The sequence below is a fragment of the Brachyhypopomus gauderio genome, chromosome 13 (assembly GCF_052324685.1).
Source record: "Brachyhypopomus gauderio isolate BG-103 chromosome 13, BGAUD_0.2, whole genome shotgun sequence".
Taxonomy (NCBI): Eukaryota; Metazoa; Chordata; class Actinopteri; order Gymnotiformes; family Hypopomidae; genus Brachyhypopomus; species Brachyhypopomus gauderio.
In genome coordinates this window covers 10,076,708-10,096,252 of record NC_135223.1, presented here as the reverse complement: position 1 = coordinate 10,096,252, position 19,545 = coordinate 10,076,708, and the positions used below count along the sequence as shown (strand labels likewise).

The window sequence follows — 19,545 nt, the reverse complement described above, 5'->3', positions numbered from 1 at the left end:
CAGACAGATGAGCGTCTGACTCAGATTTATGGGCTTTTGTGTATTTTAGACCAAGTTTCTGCTCATGTTGGTGGCAAAGAGAAGGAGCAGCCTATGGTATTGACGTGTGGAATGATCACTCGGGTGTGTGAGCACAGAACGTAGAAGATTGATAACACCCAAGTGATGAGGTGGAGTTCTAGCAGGGCCCCATAGAGACAGTAAAACGTGAGACTCGTACACACGCTTCCCTTTGTTCAAAGAACGCCCGTCACTAATACATAAACCCGCACATGCACACACCCAGAGATGGGGGGGGACCCTGAGCAGTACATAAAGCTAACTGCAGCACCCATTTTAGACAGGAGCAATGAAGATTTATGAATATCAGAGTCATTAATATTTGTGTATATCCATATATGAATATGGATGCGCGCGTCGGACTGGCGGGAGACGATGTGAATGCATGTGACGCCGTTTGATGTGGTGATGTGGGCTGAGAGGAGCATTGTGATGGAAATAAGGGGAGGAGGAGGGGGAGTCTCGTTGGTGATCACCTCCCTCTCCACAGCCCCTCGGTGACGCAGCAGTCCGCGTGTGTGTGAGGGAGGGCGGCCGAGAGAGGCTGCTGCTACGGAGGACGACGTCAGCACGACCACCACCCTCCTCCTCTTCCTCTGCCAGGAGGTAAGCGGCAAACACACACACACACACAGACACACGTACGTGCAGACACTCCCCCCCCCTCTCCGCACTTATTATCCGCCTGTAGTCGTTTCCTCTCCCACATTTTCCAGCCAGCTCCCTCTCTCTCTCCCTCTCTCTTTCTCTCACTGCTTTTTTCTTCCCTCCCTCCCTCTCTCTCTCTCTCTCTCTCTCTCTCTCTCTCTCTAGAACTGTCCTTCCTACTCTCCCTTCCTGAAATCATTCGCCGTCATACTCTCTACTGTGCACACACACACACACACACACACACGCTGCATGTACCCAGTGAGGATGTGCTGTATCTCCACGTCCTCCCGTGCGTGCTGTTCTCCGAGCCGTCGCTCCAGAGGCTGAAGGCAGCTGGGTGTGCGGGGTGTGCGGGGTGTGGGGCGTGTGCAGCGTCCAGCCTCTCGCCCCTCTCCCCCGGACCGCGCCTCTCCGAGCTCCGCCCCCCCCAGCGCCCGGCGCCGTCTCGGGCTCCATGCGCTAGGTCCAGGCTCGCGCCGGAATGGGCAGCAGGCGTGCGGCGACCCCTGACCCTCCGCCGGAGGGCAGGGCGACGCTGGTGGCGCTGGTGGAGCAGGAGGAGGACGAGGACGAAGACGGGGGCTTGGACAGCAGCAGCGGCAGCAGCAGCGAGCGGGCCACCCTGCCCACCTTCGACGTGCCCTACTTCCGTTACATCGACGAAGAGGGCACCGAGGAAGAGGAGTGGTGCGGCAGCAGCAGCCGCTCGCTCTCCTCCTTCGAGGAGGAGGACTCCAGTGACTCCTCTCTCTCGCACAGGTACGCCAGCGTGCCCGCCGCCCCCGAGAAGGTCCTGGAGCACCTGCTGAGCAACCTGAGGCTGGACGAAGAACGCGGGAGCCTGCAAGCCAAAGAGCCAGGTGAGCCACCCGCCACCCGCCAACACAACACGGCTCGCTTCACTCACATCCCCGAGCACTGTAGGCTACAAGTCGTCGTCACAAACGTACAGAGCTGTTGAACGGTTCCTGTTGATATCACCAGGCAGAATGCCAGTAACGTAGCACTCGTTTCCTGCGTCCGTCAGTTTCTTACAACGTGCGAGTGCTGTACTGCTAATACTAAAGTGTGCTTATGTCAAACATTTAAATACAACATCAGTAAATCAGCACTGTGGTCCAGGCATTTAAGCAGTGGGGAGGCACTTAAAAGGAGACATCGATGCTGGAATCTGGCTCTGGTGCGTTCAGCTGTAAACGTGAGCAGCTGATGGTATAGATTGCAGTGTAGCCTGTGGTAAAATAAGTACATCCATGAATTTTGTTGATTTCAATCATTGAGGCTCTGACAATTTCAGGAGGTGAGTGTTGTGAATATGGAGACAGTAAAATATTATTCAGCACTGCTATTTAGCCATGACGAGGCTCTTGGATTCTATAAGCTATGGGTCTTATTGAACTTCAGTGACATTGTGTGGCGTGTGCCTGTGGCATGTCCAGTCGGTCTCGGTTGAGCGACCCGGTGTCGTTTAGAGCTGGGAGTGTGTGTCATGGCTGGTGCAGGCTGTGTTTAGCAAGCACCAGTTCAAAGATGAGACCAGTGGTGTGTGAATTAAAAATAAAGGGACGGCACCGGTTCTCCTGGGCTAGCTGTGAGGGCAAATGGGTCAGAACGTGCACATATCTGTACAGATATGAGAAATTAAGGCCGTGAGAATTTAACATGAAGTTGAGGCATAATTAATCAGACTAGGTCATACTTGCCTCAAATATGACTCCCAGGTGCATATTGGAAACCTATTGGTAATGTGGCATTGTGTATATGGCGAGGCCACTGAGGGGCGTGTGATGGTCCTCACAGGGACTGTCTGTCAGATTCGCAGGTCGCTCAGTTTGTCGTTTGTTCTCGTCGGGGCGTTTTGATGTCACTGCATTGATCCCCGTTCCCTGTGGAGGAAGCCCACCACCGTGCGGTGTAAACCCTGAAGACATAACAGAAGGATGTGGAGCCGAGTAGAAACACGATCAATGAGTCCGTGGTGGTCTGCTCTGTCGAAAACAACCCTCACATCGGTTTACATCTTCGTTTGGGTTAACGCCTCAGCGTAACAGTAACGTTATTGATGCTGCTTTGTTTACTTTTTTCTTGCTGCGTGATCAAATGCAAAGGAAACGGGCGTGCGATGTTCTGTAGTGAGCACGGTTTCCTCAAGCCGAGAGGCAGCTCTCGCTACAGCTGTGCTAGTCTCAGCTGCGGGCTGCTCCAGTGAGCGCTAACCTCATTAAAGCCAATGATGGCTAATTGCTGTTGTATGGCCTGCCGCTCTCTTCTGTCATTTTCTCTCCCCCTCTTTTCTCCTGTCCTCTCTCACTCTTTCTGTTTCCCCTCACGTTCTTGTTCTTTTTAACATCCATGCCCCTTGCCAGATGCTCTTTTTTTGAGAGCGACTTGCATATTTATCAGTGCGACTGTACACGTGCTCCCTGGGAAATGAACCCATGACCTTAGTGTTGGTGTGGAGCTGGACATGCTCTACCAGATGAGATACTGAACATGCTCTTTCTTCTCTTTCGTTTCCTGTGGTTGCCACCCCGGTCTTACTGGACTTACTGGTATCATGTGCTTCCACAGTGTAACCAGAACAATTTATTACTGCATATAGTCTAACCAATCACTCCGTCTGCCTTATTTCATGCTGCATGTATGGGCCAAGTGTGTGTGTTCATGTGTGTGTAGTCATGAGGTTAGTGCCCACAGCTTGTCTCCTTAGTGTTGCCAGGTAAAATGTTGCGACTGGCGAGTGGGGAAGAGCCCGGGTGATTTCTGAACAGTGAAACGGCTCCTGCTTGTAAGCGCGTGCTGAACTTTCTTCAGGTCCGGGGATTTACGCACAGGGTGAAGCTACTGTGGCTTCAGTGACATGGCAGTAAACACTTTGGTGCGATGGCTGGCGCTCTGCCCCGAGACCGTGGCTTTAGCGTTGGCCGTCGGCCATGAGCAACCTGGTGAAGCCCCGATGCAGCGGGAACATTTGGAGTCGCCGTCTTCAAGACGATGACGGGTAGTCGCAGACGCTGAGAGCTTTCTGGGTGACGGGCATTGTGAATGCAGAGAGAGATACTCGAATAGGCCGTGTGTGTGTGTACGCGTGTGCGTGGCTGTGAGGCCCACCACACCCTTGTGTGAATACAAGTATCGATTTCACTCAGCCAGAGATTTGCTTTTGAGGGATCTGTCAGCAGTGTGCATGCAATCCTAGTTTACAACCTTATGGACAGCGTGGTTGGTACATGGAGGAATATGAGCACTGGTAAAGGCAGGGAGTCAAGTGTAAGCTAGCCTTGAAGGCATTGATTAGTCTAGTCCTGACGGGCTCTTTTATCCAGACATCCAGCACTTCACATCTTCAATGTTCCAAAAGTATGCTGGGATAAGTAATATGATATTTTTTTTGTTATTTTTATTTTAGTTATGCTTAATGTTGTCATATAATACATAGATGAGAGATGTTTATTCATGGCTACCATGAGCTGACTGGCACTACTTCTGATGTGCTAGTAATTATTATCTTTACCAGTCGTCAGTTGTAAATGTGGGTGTGCATGTCTGTGTGTTTATGTATATAAAATCTAATATAAACAGAAAAATCTTAACTTCAGGCAATGTGATTTGATGGTCTATTGTCACCGACGAACAGAAGAAACCTTACTGAAGCTGTGTCGGGACATCTGGTATTTTCAGACGAAACGTCAGAGGATCAGAGCTTGCAGGTCTAGCATGTGCACTGCCTTTACACGGCTGTTCTTATTACCAGGAGATATCAGTCTTATTATCTATCCATCTTGTTAGTGGAACTGTTTTCTTTGATGGAACTGTGATGGCTCATGAGTATTTACAGGATGCACTAGTGTGTTAAATGCCCTATTTGCACTGCAGGGCCTAAGCTCTCATTTCACACACGCTGCAGAATCCCTGCACTAATTTAAAGTTAACTTCATTTAAAAATCCTTTCAGCCAGTGTTTTAACAGAGAGCTTACTGATGTTTGACTGGTGAGCCTGGCGAGGGAGTATTGGGTGCGTTATGGGCAGAGGGTTCTCCTCCATTGTGCTCTTTGTTTTCCCTTTACTGAAGTCGGTCTCTGTAGCAGCGGAGGTCGCGCTGGGCAGCTGATCCTGCTGGAGATAATTGGGGAACAATGAGCAGCAGCTCCAAGCTGCTCCGTCCGGATGACCGGAGAAACGTAATAAATCACTTAACTCAAACCGGAGAACCGTAATCAACTACTTAACTCAAACCGGAGAAACGTAATGAATTACTTAACTCAAACCGGAGAACCGTAATCAATTACTTAACTCAAACCGGAGAAACGTAATCAACTACTTAACTCAAACCGGAGAAACGTAATCAACTACTTAACTCAAACCGGAGAACCGTAATCAACTACTTAACTCAAACCGGAGAACCGTAATCAACTACTTAACTCAAACCGGAGAAACGTAATCAACTACTTAACTCAAACCGGAGGCACCGACCTCGCACCCGCGCACTTCCCCGTCTCGGAGCACGACGTGTGCCGAACGCACGTGAGACGTCCTCGCGCCCCGCTGTTCCAGATCGTCTCCGCTCGAGGGGCTTGTCTGTCTGCTGACGGTCAGGTGCTGCGTGGAACGGCACAGCAAAGCACTGCATGTTTCACGGCTAGAAGGTGTAAACAGTTCCGAGCTGAAGGCAGAACTTTCTCCGGTTGGTTAGTTTATATACATGGTTTGATCCTGTTAGACCTTTTGTAGTTTTAGGGCAGGCGAGATGCATTAAGTGGTATGTTTCTGCTCTCTTGGTATTTGAGTATGCTATCTTTGTGTCCTTTAGGTTTAATTCCATCCCATTTAGCTTGTAGCTGTCAGCTGTGCTATTATGATGAATAGTATCTCCTCGGCCAAGGCCACCTGTGTCTTGAACATGCATCTGACTTGAAGAATCCAAGATATCTCGTCACGTGGTTTTGGGTCATCCCTGGGGCACCCATGTTCCAAATCATTGGGCTGGGAGAGCGGTGGAGAGAGGTGGAGAAGCAGGAAGAGAGAGGTGGAGAAGCAGGAAGAGAGAGGTGGAGAAGCAGGAAGAGAGAGGTGGAGAGAAAGGCAGCGAGCAGCTGCCCCTTATCTTGACCCACCAGATAAATGTTGACACTAAAGGTACTAACTCATTTTGGGATTACTTTGGATCACAAATTCAGTGAGGTAATATAAACGATTAGAAAATGTTTTCTTAAAAGTGAGTCAAGGAAAGTCTCATTTGAATTCACCCCGTTGACTGAATTGGCTGAGCTGAATTGAATGAACTGGACGGAGTGAGTTCAAAGGGAGCCCAGTCCTGCTGGGTGAGCCTGTGTATGTAGGACCTTTCTGATGGATATCTGACTCTGTAGGACATATACAGCGTGAGCGTGAGTGTGTTTCAACATGTATGTGTGCACCATGGACTGCAGCACACACTGTTGTGCTCTGCGGATTACCATAATCGTGTGAGGCTTCACTGGAGCAAAACACACACAAAGCTAGGGGAAGTAAGTGTGAAATTAAAGTGGAATTTACAACACTGCAAACACACCATACACACACACCAGCCAGCAAAGAGAGTGCTGCAAATAGGATTTTGGCTTAGGGTGAAGCACCTCTGTTGCCTTTAATTCAGAAATCCACATAGTGATTCTCATGTCTCTGTCTATGCTGGTTGCTCCTTCTCTCTTTCTCTCTCTCTCTCTCTCTCTCTCTCTCTCTCTCTATCCTGGTTTCATCGTAATTTCTCTCTCTCTGTTTCCATCCTGATTTCTCCTTCATTTTTTTCTCTCTCTCGCTCTCTCTCTACCTAAATTGTCTGATTTGTTGAAATGTAAAATCGTATTTTCAAACACAGTTCTCAAGTCTGTACAGAATGTTTGGATGTTCAGTCAGCTGCCTGGTAGCTGTTAGGTTTCTATCTTTTGCGGTAAGAAGCTGAACGCCCATTGACTGATGTGAACACACCTGCCTCCCCCATGAGTTCCGTGTGTGAAGTGAGCGGGCCATGGCGGATGGAGTGTGTGTGTGTGTGTGTGTGTGTGTGTGTGTGTGTGTGTGTGTGTGAGAGCAAGGACCGGGCGGAATGCCAAGTCATTAGGCAAGCAGTGAGCCAATGATCTGCTGGGGAGAGGGCATCCTCGTTAAGGGTCGTTAAAGGGGAACCCCGCCCTGTCAGCTCACCCTCCCTCTGTCCATCCTGTCAATGAGGTTATCTGCCAGCCAATCTGCTCCTGGCATTTTAATAGGCTGTACCTTAAATTTAAGGCTCTTAATCATCCAATCTAATTCTTAATCATCCAAACTAAGGAACCTCGTCTCGTTGTGGCCAGAGAAGATACACTGTGGACCTGAGCGTAGAGTCCAGAAACAAGTTCCAGTCTGTTTGAAGGTGACCGCTGGAGCAGTGCTGTTTATTTCAGGGACAAGGAGCCATACATTCAGCCCGAGATCACATCTACATTCATCCCGAGATCACATCTACATCAGCGCACTGTGCTTACAGGCAAAACAGCCTTTTTGTAAATGCCCTGGAATTGACAAGGGCAATAAAATGGGGAGAGAGAATCCAGTCTGATCCAGTGTGAATCCACACAACCTTCACATTTACAAATAGCAAAGCACTTGGTGCTGTTAGACTCGTAGAAATCCAAAAATGAAATTACCTCATTTAGCAGATAATAACATAACATGCTTATTATAGTGCTGTTTAGAGAGGACAGGGTATTACTTAATTTAGGGAATCTCAGTCTAAGTACATAATGTAATATGGACACGTATTACATTATGTACTGCACAGTATTTCCTGTTTTAATGTCTTGTTCATGATTTGTTTTTAATGGCTGTGTTTTGGTTGCTCTTCAGAGACCCTTCTGGACGACTTCTTGCTGACTTATCCAGTGATCATGTCCACCAGCGACCTTTGCCAAGCTCTGCTTGGACAATATCCTTCTGGTCCCACCCAGCACACACATGCACAAACACACAGTCACACCGCGTCGTGGTTCAGGTCGCACCACGCTGCAGTACGAGATCAGTGCGATAGGAGAAAATGCAGCAAAAAACCCCAGAATGCACAATACTACTATTCTTTTTATTTCTTCTGAAAGGACAGTAATGGAAGTGACTGTTTGTTCTACCTACAGTCATTGAGTCACACAGTCATCCACGTATGAGGTGTGCAGGTACAGTCTATAGTGTATTATGTAGTAAAGTGTTAACATACCATTCTCACACAGGTGATATTTTGTAGGGCTGGTTGGAAAAAGTTAATTAGATACAAAACTGAAGAGTCTTGTTTTAAAAAAGTTCGTACATAAAAAATTAATAAATTGTTCCACCTCAGGCAAAGGGTAGTTCACTGGGAGTCTTTCCTACATAGCTCATTTGAAAGAAGCAGACAGGTCTTCTAGCACCTGTGTGTCATTCGCGTTGGCCACAGGGTGATCTCAGACTCCAGCATGCTTGAGCTAAGCTAAGCATGGCATGTTGCTAACTTGATAATGACCTGTGGCTTAAGGTTGGAGTGGAATTTGTGCTTGCGAAATTCGATTCTGCGTTATGTTCATCTTTGCACACAGGCTACCACACATCCTCTGCTGCATCAACCGAACCATAACGTCCGTACCATGACGGGTTGAGGGCTCATACATCCCCCCACCCCACCCATACACCAGATGGTGATGCAACTACATTGCAGTACTTTTTCACAATAAACCTTATCCACCATTGGTGCTGTTATACCAAGCCCTGTAATTGCCTCCAGAAACACACTATGCTCTAAATATTATAGCCCCTAAATGTAATAATTTTAATGAGCAGGAATTCACACGTGCATCTAATCACAGAGCGCCGTGTCTCTGCCAGGCAGGACCCGTTTAGTGTACGTCATTAAAACGGTGTCGGTGCCGTCCTTTAAGTGTCGTAGAAGAGCCCATCCTCTCCCAGGGAAGCGCAGGTGCGTTTCACTGAAGCCTCCGTAGCTTCGTGCTTTGATGTCTCCACGCTTTGATGCCTTGACCGCTCTCTGCCCCACCTACTGTTTGAAGCGAGGCCGGCCGAAGGACGAGGGGAAGGAGAATCTGACCAGGAAGCGCAAAGTGCTACACCTGCTGTCCCAGTGGAGTGCCCTCTGCAGGGCCTCACTGCAGGAGGACCAGCACACCAGGCTCTTCATGAAGGTAAGGGGGGCGGCCCGGGTCCTGACGCTCGTGACCCGCTCGGCTCTCGCGCTGCGGAAACGTCGGGTCACGTGCAAGTCTTCTTTTGAAGACCCTGTACGGGAACGTCCTGGACGACCTGTACGAGTATCCGTGTCTGGAGAAGGAGCTGAAGGACCTTCAGAAGCTTCTGCGGATGCAGCGTAGACAGTAGGTGCCCTCAAAACAAACCCACCCACTGACTGAATTACACGTGATATTACAGATGTACCCGGATGGTCGTGTGTGTATGTACACGACCCTCAGAGGAGGTATTCATGAAAAGCAAGTGGCTTTAATATTGTGGTTAACACATTTCACAATCTATTTGACATGAATGAGCCTGATTTAAAAGGCCATGCATGCCATTAGCTGAAAAATACAGAGCTAGGGCACCGAAAATAGATGAATGTCACCCTACGGGTCACGTCAGCCTTCAGAACAAACGAGGCTATTCACAAGGTGGAAAAAAACCAGAAACAATGGTGATTTCCAGAGGAGTATTTTTAAATGTGCCATACTGAAATGCGGAGGTCTCTGAAATTCTTCCCATATCTGTCGCCTGGGACACTCGAAGGGGGAACGTGGATTCAGGCGGATAATGAGAAACATGAATTACATGATACAAAAAAAAAAAAATCTGTTCATCCTTTATTTTTGGCCTGTTTGTGTTTTTGGCAAGTGTATTGATAAGTGGGACTATCCTCACCTAACCCCATCTACAGCTGCAGTCTGAATAGGGCTTCATAAAATATAGTTGACTTGAGAGGATCATAGCCTTTAAATGCCTGAGAATCTGAGATGGTGATATGTTTTCCCCTAATCCAAACTGACAAGCAGAATGCAGAGCAGCATACCGGAAAAAAAAAAAAAAACTGAAAAACACGAAGATCAGAAAGTGGCTAAAGGACCACAAGGGAATAGCCGAGAGAATTCACTGTCTTTATTTTGTCTATGTACTGAAGAAGCCATCTCTGACCTCATCAGAAATTGCTAAGCAACTCTGTTCCCTTTGCCCTGAGACAGTATATAGCCTTTTACTGACTGCTGGATTAACTTCCACCACCCATCACCACTCCACCATTCTCTCCCATGTGCCTTCTACCCCCATACCGATAAACATACTGTCCTGTCAGCTGGTCCTGCCCAATAGGATCACGACAGCCCCTCCCAGCTCCAGTTGGTTTATGGGTATTGGTCTTGCCACACCCCTCTACCCAACCAGGGCGTGACGGTGGAGCCTGCAGAAGCTGCTAATATGAGATACAGACTGCAGCTCTGCTCATTTACAACATTTTCTTAAGGGAGTCTTTGCAATATAAATGCAAACATTTAAAAAAGCTGTTCTAGATTTATGTGTAACAGTACATAACAATAACATTTACTTAGAAAGTCAGGCAAATCTAGGCATTTCATTAGTGTGTGTGTGTCTCTGTGCGTCAGTACAGGCTAATATAAGCTATCTGAGCAAACATGGCATCTTCAAACAGTTTGGGGATGTTGTTTAGCAAAAGGATTTGAATTTGTGTTGTGTAAACTATTTTATCCCTGCACGTGACTGCAATGCTAACAATTACAATGCTGAAGGCCTGTGTTACTGCCTGAAAGTAGGGCCCTCCTAATGGACTACTGAAACTAGGGCCCTCCTAATGGACTACTGAAACTAGGGCCCTCCTAATGGACTACTGAAACTAGGGCCCTCCTAATGGACTACTGAAACTAGGGCCCCCACTAATGGACTACTGAAACTAGGGCCCCCACTAATGGACTACTGAAACTAGGGCCCCCACTAATGGGCTACTGAAACTAGGGCCCCCACTAATGGACTACTGAAACTAGGGCCCCCACTAATGGACTACTGAAACTAGGGCTTCCTTAACGGACTACTGTCAAATGGACTGTTATGCTTCAGATTCAATCGGTACTACTCGGACTTGCTCTTCTGTCTTAAGTCCAAGTGTGAGAATCTTAACTGTGTCTTCCCCTCCCCACACCTCCCTCTGTTGCAGCACGGTGGATGAGTATTCTCCACAGAGGAAGGTAAGAGTTAATACCATCTAGTTCTCTCTGACACTGATGAAGGTGGAGGATGTAACTGGCACAACCACGCTTTAGGTTACCCTCACAAAAGTACTGCTAAGCCACCTCCGAATATTCTCACTGCTTAAACCGGGTCTAGTGGGCCTGAGGTCGATATCCGCATTGAATCTACAATGTTTATCCTCCGAGTCACATTATGGATCAAAACGGATCATTACACCATCACACACCCCCATTTTCCCACTGCATTACTGTTTCTCAAACCAGTAATAGTTTTAGACTCAAAAGCAGGCGGTGGTTTACACAGACAGGTTAAGCATAGCTCTTAACCAAATGATGGTCTGAATGGGAAATTTTGAATGCTGCAATTCTTTAACAAGGTTTACGATTGTCAATGTCCATAATGACTCATCTTAATGACTAACCATTCTTAAAGCCAAAAATGAGACTTGCATTTAGCTTTGCATTAGCGGGTCTTTTGTGCACTGTGAATTGTCCCAGACGTACATCTTTACCCTTTATAATGTCAAGTTACTTTGTACATAAAGGCCATGAAGCAGGTCTCTACAGCTCCCTGACCAAGCTGCACCGCAAGCTTTCTGTGTTTTCTTTTCATTTTTCTTCTTCCACACTGAGCACTCTCCACACTGTTCCCCCTCTGTCAGAATAAAGCGCTCTTCCACCAGCTGAGTCTGAAGGAGAACTGGCAACCCATGAGATCCCCCCAGGCGGAGGCTAAGGAAGGTAGGCTCATCAAATATTCCCCCTCGTTCGCCTGTTCTGCACTCTTTCCCCCGGGCCTGTGCTACGGCCTGCTAGCGCAGGGTGCTAACAACGGGGGCATCAGGCAAGGCCGAGGGCTCTGGGCAGACTCCAGGGCTTTGGGATTTATTCTGTTCTATTATTTATTATTCTTCTCACTCAATATTGTAGCTGAAGGTGAAGTGTTGAAGGTCTAGGCCTTCTCTGTCCTAATCCATACACACACACGCTAGTAACATCTGTGACGACCCCTGTGAACCGCCATCCGTGCCGCTCCGTTCTGTCACGTGAGTGCGTGTGTGTGTGTGTGTGTGTGACGGGTGTGTGTGTGTGTGTGTGTGTGTGTGTGTGTGTGTGTGTGTGACGGGTGTGTCCCTCTCAGCGCTGTGCCGGGTGTATGTGACGACGGACTCGTACGTGAGCGTGAGGACACACAGCGCCGTGACGGCGCAGGAGCTGCTGTGCGCGGTGGCCGACCGTTTGGACTCCGCAGACGACGACATGGTGCTGGTGGAGGTCTCCTACTCCAGAGGTTGGAGGCTACAGCTCCACGTCGAGCTGAATATCACTTAATCTATTCCAGTGTTTACCCCTCAGGCTCCTGTAGAGCTGTGAGATATTTGACTTTACTGCCCTCTGCTGTCCAGACAAGGTGCTGCTCCAGCCACAGCAGTGTGTGAACTTGAACTCCCTCAGCGCTGCAGGCAGACTGTATGTGTGCAGGAGGGACACGGCCGACCTCATGGTGAGAGTCTGTGTGATGCTGTGAAGAACCTTCCGGAAGCAAGCAGTTACCCCGCTGTAACCGTGTGACCCCTCCCACAGAGCCCCGTCGTGGATAACTCGCAGCTGCGGCAGCAGGACACACGAATGCTGACCATGAACACCTGGGACGTCGCTGTAGCGCTAACGAACTGTGACTGGAGTCTCTTCAGCAACCTGCAGGAGGTACGGTGGCCCTGTGGGCACACAGCACGAGCGCCCAGGGTGTGTCCGTGTTGGATATTTATGTTGGAAAATGTCCTCAAGATAAAGTTGAAGATAATACTGCTTTGATGGAAACGGTAAAGTTTATCTTGAGGTACTGCCGTTTTCAGTTTACGTTTATAGGCCCCTTATTGGTCTGTCACGCACACAATAAACTGATTGCAAAAAGACAGTTAACGTAAATGTAGCATCACCAGAAATGAGAGAATTCACTGTATTTTTTATTCAAAATGTAACATGTACTTTAGGGAGTGATTTATTGATTAATAAAAATAAATCCTCTATGGTGGGTTTTTGATGTTAAAACATGTCTTGTAAGGCTTGTGTCCTGGGCCAAACATATTAAACCAAGCTCTGAGCTTCGAGTGCCTTGAGGGCATTTCCTTCCCCTGGACAGTACAGATGGGCTGTGTGGGGTATGTGCTGAAGGACGGTCCACCATGTTGGATTGTTGACAGAGCACCAAGCGTATGAGCCTCTGAGAGCTGCTCGATTTGCCCACACTAATTTTGGAGAATAAATCCAATGGAAAAAAATAATCCAATAAAAAGCTAAGATTTTCTTTCTGTACTCACAGCTGTCATGTTTTCTGCCATGAGCTCTGTGGGATTGTTTATTAAGACCTCTCATTTATAAGTGCAATCAGTTTTGTAGTAATTACTATTAAAGGCAGCCCCGTCGACAGGGGGGGACAACCGGGTCTGTTGTCCCGGGCCCTAGGGCCAGGGGGGCCCATCAAAGAGCCCAGCAATTTATTTTTTATTTAAAGTCTATAATTTTTAAATAATCTTGAAATCTTTCATTAATATAATAAGCTCATAATAAGCTCAATGGCTCAAATATATATGTTTTTTACCTATCTGCATATTTTCCATTAAGTGCATACACCCCCGCCTCCCACTGGAAAATGGTTTGATCCAGCACCGACTGTAGCCGGCCGGTATCCGCCCAACAGCGGGAAATACAGTGGTGGATAGTTAAAGTAAATACAGAAATCTGGAGCGCAGAAAAGAAAGGAAAAACATTTACCTGACGAATTTTAAAGTTGCATTGTGTTCCAGGTTTGAAACAACAAATAGCTGTCTGACTGAACAGTTCTCGTGAAGACATTAAGTTTGGGCGTTTTGAAAATAAACAACCATTAAATAATGTGATAAAAAGCTAATTATTTCGAATCATTTCGAGTATATGTATAAATATTTAACTTAATTAAGTTTAACGTGCTGGAAAATATTGAAATGGACCTTTAAAGTGATGTACACGTGCTTTAAATCCACCTTATAAAGGTTTATGAACCCTACAAACATGACTGTTCATTGCGCTGAAGCGCGGCGCGCGCGAAGTTACAAAATTCGAGAGGTGCACGACCTCGCGAACCGACAGCGCGCGAGGCCCTCGCGCACGGGCGGAGCCACTACGATTACGTCATTTTCGCGCAAACCCTCGCGCTGGGGGGGGGGGGGGGGGGGGGGTACATGAATCTTTCTTGTCCCGGGCCCCAGCAAGACTGTCAACGGGCCTGATTAAAGGGAACATCACCAGATCGCTGAATTGATCTTTTTATTTATAACTAATTTATTCACTGATCTCTAATTCCTCTATTATAAAAATAATAATACGCATAACAATAATACGCATAAGCTTTTTCTTCTCTCATCTCTACAGCAAGAACTGGTTTATTTCACGCTGAGTCGCGATTCGTGTGCTGGCCACACGGTGGCGCTGGAGTTGCTGTTGCAGCGCTGCAATGAGGTGCAGCAGTGGGTGATGACGGAGGTGCTGCTGTGTCCTGTGCTCTGCAAACGGGTGCAGCTCTTCAAGAAGTTCATCAAGATTGCAGCCCAGTGAGTGAGCCCTGCGTCCCAGACGGCTCCGCACCCAGACTCGCGTACACATGAACACAAGTTTCTCTTTGCAATCGGATCCTTTTTTTCCCTTATGGTATTATTTTTAATAGATGTGATTATCAAGTGTGTTGAAGCCAAATTGGGAACTTTGGTTTCTGAGGCAAAAAAAGCAATCCTTTATCCAGTTCAACGTGCAAATTCTACAAAAATAGTAGAAAATACAATTAGAGCAACTGCAGTGTGGAGATGTAGATACTCACAATAGAAGTGCGGTAGTTTGTAGAGAAACACCGTCTCAGAGGTCCTTCATCAATAAGCTGTGCTGATATTCAAATATTTCATCACAATTAAGATTATTCAAAAATGTACATTTGTTGAATATACTCATCTCTCTCTTACCCACCGTTAGCTGTAAAGCACAGAGGAACCTGAACTCCTTCTTTGCCATCATAATGGGTTTGAACACTGCAGCCGTCAGCCGGCTGAGTCAGACATGGGAGGTACAGCTGTCCCCCTACAAACATCTGCACACACACACACGCGTGCTTCTGCACACACACACACATGCTTCTGCACACACACACGCGTGCTACTGCAGCTTGGTGTGTGTGCTGGCATTCTAGCATTTTACATCCTGTTTCTTTCTTTTAACACAGGATTTTAGATTTTAGAATCCTCTTGTTCTCTTTTTAGAAAGTTCCTGGGAAGTTCAAAAAGTTGTTCTCTGAGCTTGAAAGCTTGACAGTAAGTATGTGTGTTTTTCCTGAAAGGTGTTAAGTGGCTCTAAATGTTGTTGATCCAGACTGAGTTGTGAGTTCATTTGTACGTGTATGTCACTAGAATCTATAATTATATCCGCCCCTCCTCTCTCCCAGAAGAATGACACAGATGGTCTTAATTTAAGCCAGATGCTACTACTATGTAAATGTGCTAATACGAACCAGATCTCATTAGATGAGAACCCAAAATGCATGTAGAGACATACAGACAGGCAAACTTCTTTTATTACCAGGATCCATCCTTCAACCACAAAGCCTACAGAGATGCCTTCAAGAAGATGAAATCTCCCAAGATCCCTTTCTTGCCTCTGCTACTAAAAGGTGCTTCTAAGACGATTTAATTCATCCTGCATCCGCTATACCTTTTATATATATGTGCTGCTCATATAAAACTGTAACAAACAGCACTTAATAAATGTGCTACGATTGCTGTAAAATTCTAATTTCTAAGCACTAAACACAGCATCTCTTCCCTTCTAGATATCACGTTCATCCATGAGGGCAACAAAACGTTTCTTGATAACCTGGTCAATTTTGAGAAAATGGTAAGTTGAGAGGTGTGAAAACCGTGATCTTTTATATTCTAAACCCAGGCTTTTAATCGCATCTTCAAACAGGCCCCAGCAGAATGTAGGTGATACTCTTGTGCAAATCTAAACTAACATAAACTGCATGTTGCAGCACATGATAGCAGACGCAGTGCGAATCGTCAGACAGTGTCAGACGGACCACATGGGTAAGTTCCCACTGCAGCAGCTCCAGTTACGGACACTGATTGCTTTAACAGGACTGATTACTGTAACAGGACTTGGACACTGAGCACGTTTTTCTGCTTAGATTTATACTGAGTAATGAAAAAATTATTTATATAGGAATTTATGTAATGAATGTGTGAAGGTTTCTCTCTATATACTTGAAAATATTGATTAGGGCCCAGTTCAGTTCTATTGGGAGCATAATATTAATGAGATTAAGTTAATTTGGAGAGTTAACATGGCACTCTCCATGTGAATACTATAACTGTTGAAGCTTTCACAATGTGGCCTTTTTTGTCATCCCAAAGGAAACATGTTGACTCAGAAGGAGAGTGCTGAGGTCCGAGCCTACATCAACTATCTCCTCATCATTGACAATCAGCAGACACTGTTTGAGCTTTCCCACAGACTGGAGCCAAAGGTGTAGGAGACACAGCAGCTACGGTCGTGCTGCCAGAGCTATGGCGTCGACCGGTGGGCGGCCACAAGGGGGCGAAACCGAGCCACAGACTACACAGATGAGAGGGAGAGAGAAAGACGCATAGCCCAGGACATTTATCTCCCTGCAATCTATAAATGTGAAACGACTGAAGAACCTGCAATGATTTTCAATAGACAGACTGATCTTTAGCACACGAGCTGCACTGAGATGGTATAACATGGGAAATGATATGTTCAGTAGAAATATATCAGTGTTCTGCAGAGCCCTGGTCTCTGCAGCCAGTTAATAGGCACAAATGTTTAAAAAAGATCTGTACCAACACAATAGCCATAATCAGTGGATGTTTAGGGAATCGGTCTAATTCAGTCCTGTTGGTGCCATTATTAAGTCACATGCACAAAATGTGCAATGCTTTGCAGTGGTCATAGGCAAATGTTTCCAGCCCTAGACAATCAGTTAAAATAAATAATCAATAAGTCACTGTACTGTAACTAGAGTAGCTTTAATAGTAGCAGTGCAAGAGAAGTGCCCGGTAACGGCGTAACTCCAGCTGAAGTGCCTGGCTGTGATGTTCAACGCTGAAGCAAAGGATACAAAAGTCATACAGTGAAAGATTTTGGTTCACTTGACCTAAGAGACATTGATCATGTCCTGAGTGTCACTCATCTACATAGGGTGGTATGACGGGATAGGACTCGACACCAGATGCTTTTAAAGAAAAGAAATGTCAGCTGTAGACTTCTGGTTTAGTGGAAACCTTCTAGAGTTCTAGAGAGATGAAATGTGCATTTATTTGTTGTACAACAAGGAGGAACAACAGGCCAGTCTTGATGGTAGAATGATGAGCAAACCAGAGAGCTGGAGACTGCTGCTTTTCTGATTCACACCTCTGGTCTGTATGACTGGGCAGTGCCACTGACTGACCAGAGAGTGTGCATGTTGGATAAACATGTAAACACTGTAAATAGCCTAAATTAATTTTATGGTCTTTTTTTTTTTTTTTTAAACAGTAGGCAGCAAAGCAATATGTTCTCACATGCACAAAGCAACATTTGCTGGTGATGACTGTTTATTAGTGTTGCTTTCTTAACTTGGTTTCTTCTGAAAGTCTGATTAAAACCAGTACTGAAACCTGACTGCTTAGAGACATTTGTCTTTTCCCCCATCTTGGTGGTCAAACAAGGCTTCATAATTCCACTATAATCAAACGCTTGTTACAATGGTCACAGAACAAGCTGGTGAGGTTCTACTGGTGTGACGTCTTCTCACCTTCATGCTTCCTAGGCTGTTGAGCGTTGGACTAAATACACGTATAACCCCTGCCTGCCCTGTGAATGACACACTGGGGTGTATAGATGGCCACATTTATTTCAAACAACAAAAATAGAGCTGATTTTAACAGTAGCGTAACAGCCTGCCTGTGGGCTGGGGGAGGGCGGAGGGGTGTGGCTCCTGGGGAGAGGAGGCGGGGCCGGGAGGTCCGTGCTAACCTATCATTTCCTCCCCTCTCTGCCGATCTATCATTTCCGTGTCCTTCCGACTGCGTAGTCACACTGGGCTACTGTGAGGAGGTGCACAAGCAAACCCAGACGCAGGATAATGAACATGCTATACTTAAAGGTGGTGGGTAGGTGGGCCAGCTGTAGGATTGAATGCCTTTGTAACTTAGCTCCTGTGTTGCTCACGATATCCTTTCTGTCCTGCTGTATGGACGATGTCTCTGAAGATGCGTACATGTCTCGAGTGTGTGAGCTGAAAATGAGAAACATCGTCTGGCCTGACATTAGGAGTCCCCCAGAAATGAACCACATCAGGCCATTAGTATGTACACGGCACAGCAGGTCAAACGGCCAGTACGTACTCTGGGGAAAGCCCACCGTATCTCTTAGGTTTCCAATTAGGACTGTGGTAATGTCTGTGTTTGAAGATGTTCAGCATTAGATCGTGACTGATCACTTGGCCAGTAAGGTCGTAATACCTTTAGTGACGAGTGTAATTTCATAATACTCTCCTTTACAGATTTAAATCTTTAGAATCCAAATATTGGTTACTATAATTAAATGGCATGAAAGTAATCAGTAAATTCTTCTCTAGAGTCAATCTACTCCACATTACAGTCTTCAGTGTAAAGATGAAATGCTCACTGCATCACACTTTTCTCAATGTGGAATGCATGAATGTGAGACATTTTCCCTGCTGTTCAACCAGCTTCACCATATAAAGCCAGTACCTAGACACAAGGGGTTAATACGTTCGCTCAAGGATGCGTCGAGCGTAATGCGTCAGGTTAAACGTCACACGCGTGTGGTGGGGTCCGTGTCCACGTCTCTTCACGCAGACAGCAGCAGGGCCGTCCCCGCCAGCACCCACTTGGCCGGAGGGTGGCGGGTCCGGAGATGGAAGCTCCAGACGAAGCCGGGCCCACGGAACTTGGTGCGGTACACGGGGCACTCGTACGTGCCCCTCAGCTCCTGCTGGTCCGCCGGCACGGCCCGCACGTACAGCACCGGCATGGCTGGAGCCGGCTCCTTTAATACGGCCTCCGACAACACGCCTGCTGCAGCGTCCCAGCGAGCTCCTGCTCCACACACACACACACACACACACACACACACACACACACACACTTTCACAATTCAATACTCTTGATGCATTTAGAATTATTAAACTGCTATTACCATGCATGACTATTAATATACTACTTTGTGTAAAATATGGTAAAAAAAAAAAAAAAAGACTAACTATTGGTGTCTAAATTGGTATAGATGACTCAGGTGAAGATGCCTTCTCTCTTACCTTCTATAAAGAGTCCATGGATGTAAGCCCCCTCTCGAGGGGCGTGGCCATAATCATCCTTTGTCTTCTTTGTCACATCCACAGACAGGGTCATCTTGTCCAATGGCCACTTATTCTTTCGAGCAATACTCTGCATGATTGCTGGAAAACAGAAGGACATCTCAGGTGTGTGTGTGTGTGTGTGTGTGTGTGTGTGTGTGTGTGTGTGTGTGTGTGTGTGTGTGTGA

At 46.7% G+C, this 19,545-nt stretch overlaps 2 protein-coding genes across 4 annotated transcripts in view; one reads left to right on the top strand and one right to left on the bottom strand.

Moving 5' to 3' along the window:
* Nucleotides 1-17,658, top strand: part of rapgef5b (Rap guanine nucleotide exchange factor (GEF) 5b) — a 31,745-nt gene extending 14,087 nt beyond the window's left edge. For 2 of the 3 annotated variants that reach the window (XM_076970756.1, XM_076970755.1), the window contains exons 10-26: nucleotides 551-666; nucleotides 1,471-1,571; nucleotides 7,577-7,655; nucleotides 8,748-8,892; nucleotides 8,984-9,081; nucleotides 10,920-10,950; nucleotides 11,616-11,694; nucleotides 12,095-12,244; nucleotides 12,360-12,457; nucleotides 12,538-12,660; nucleotides 14,365-14,543; nucleotides 14,956-15,046; nucleotides 15,240-15,290; nucleotides 15,559-15,646; nucleotides 15,806-15,870; nucleotides 16,007-16,061; nucleotides 16,389-17,658. In XM_076970756.1, the coding sequence (XP_076826871.1) occupies nucleotides 551-666; nucleotides 1,471-1,571; nucleotides 7,577-7,655; nucleotides 8,748-8,892; nucleotides 8,984-9,081; nucleotides 10,920-10,950; nucleotides 11,616-11,694; nucleotides 12,095-12,244; nucleotides 12,360-12,457; nucleotides 12,538-12,660; nucleotides 14,365-14,543; nucleotides 14,956-15,046; nucleotides 15,240-15,290; nucleotides 15,559-15,646; nucleotides 15,806-15,870; nucleotides 16,007-16,061; nucleotides 16,389-16,507 (1,668 nt within the window). In that variant the 3' untranslated portion in view covers nucleotides 16,508-17,658. Of the gene's footprint in view, nucleotides 1-550; nucleotides 667-1,410; nucleotides 1,572-7,576; nucleotides 7,656-8,747; nucleotides 8,893-8,983; nucleotides 9,082-10,919; nucleotides 10,951-11,615; nucleotides 11,695-12,094; nucleotides 12,245-12,359; nucleotides 12,458-12,537; nucleotides 12,661-14,364; nucleotides 14,544-14,955; nucleotides 15,047-15,239; nucleotides 15,291-15,558; nucleotides 15,647-15,805; nucleotides 15,871-16,006; nucleotides 16,062-16,388 lie in introns of all 3 variants that reach the window. The other variant, XM_076970757.1, reaches the window with a different exon arrangement.
* Nucleotides 17,445-19,545, bottom strand: part of LOC143473663 (dynein axonemal heavy chain 11) — a 109,716-nt gene continuing 107,615 nt past the window's right edge. Inside the window, exons 81-82 of the mRNA XM_076970754.1 lie at nucleotides 19,319-19,459; nucleotides 17,445-19,100 (exon numbers count right to left, since the gene is read on the bottom strand). Coding sequence (XP_076826869.1) covers nucleotides 18,853-19,100; nucleotides 19,319-19,459 — 389 coding nt within the window. The 3' untranslated portion in view covers nucleotides 17,445-18,852. The remainder of the gene's footprint in view (nucleotides 19,101-19,318; nucleotides 19,460-19,545) is intronic.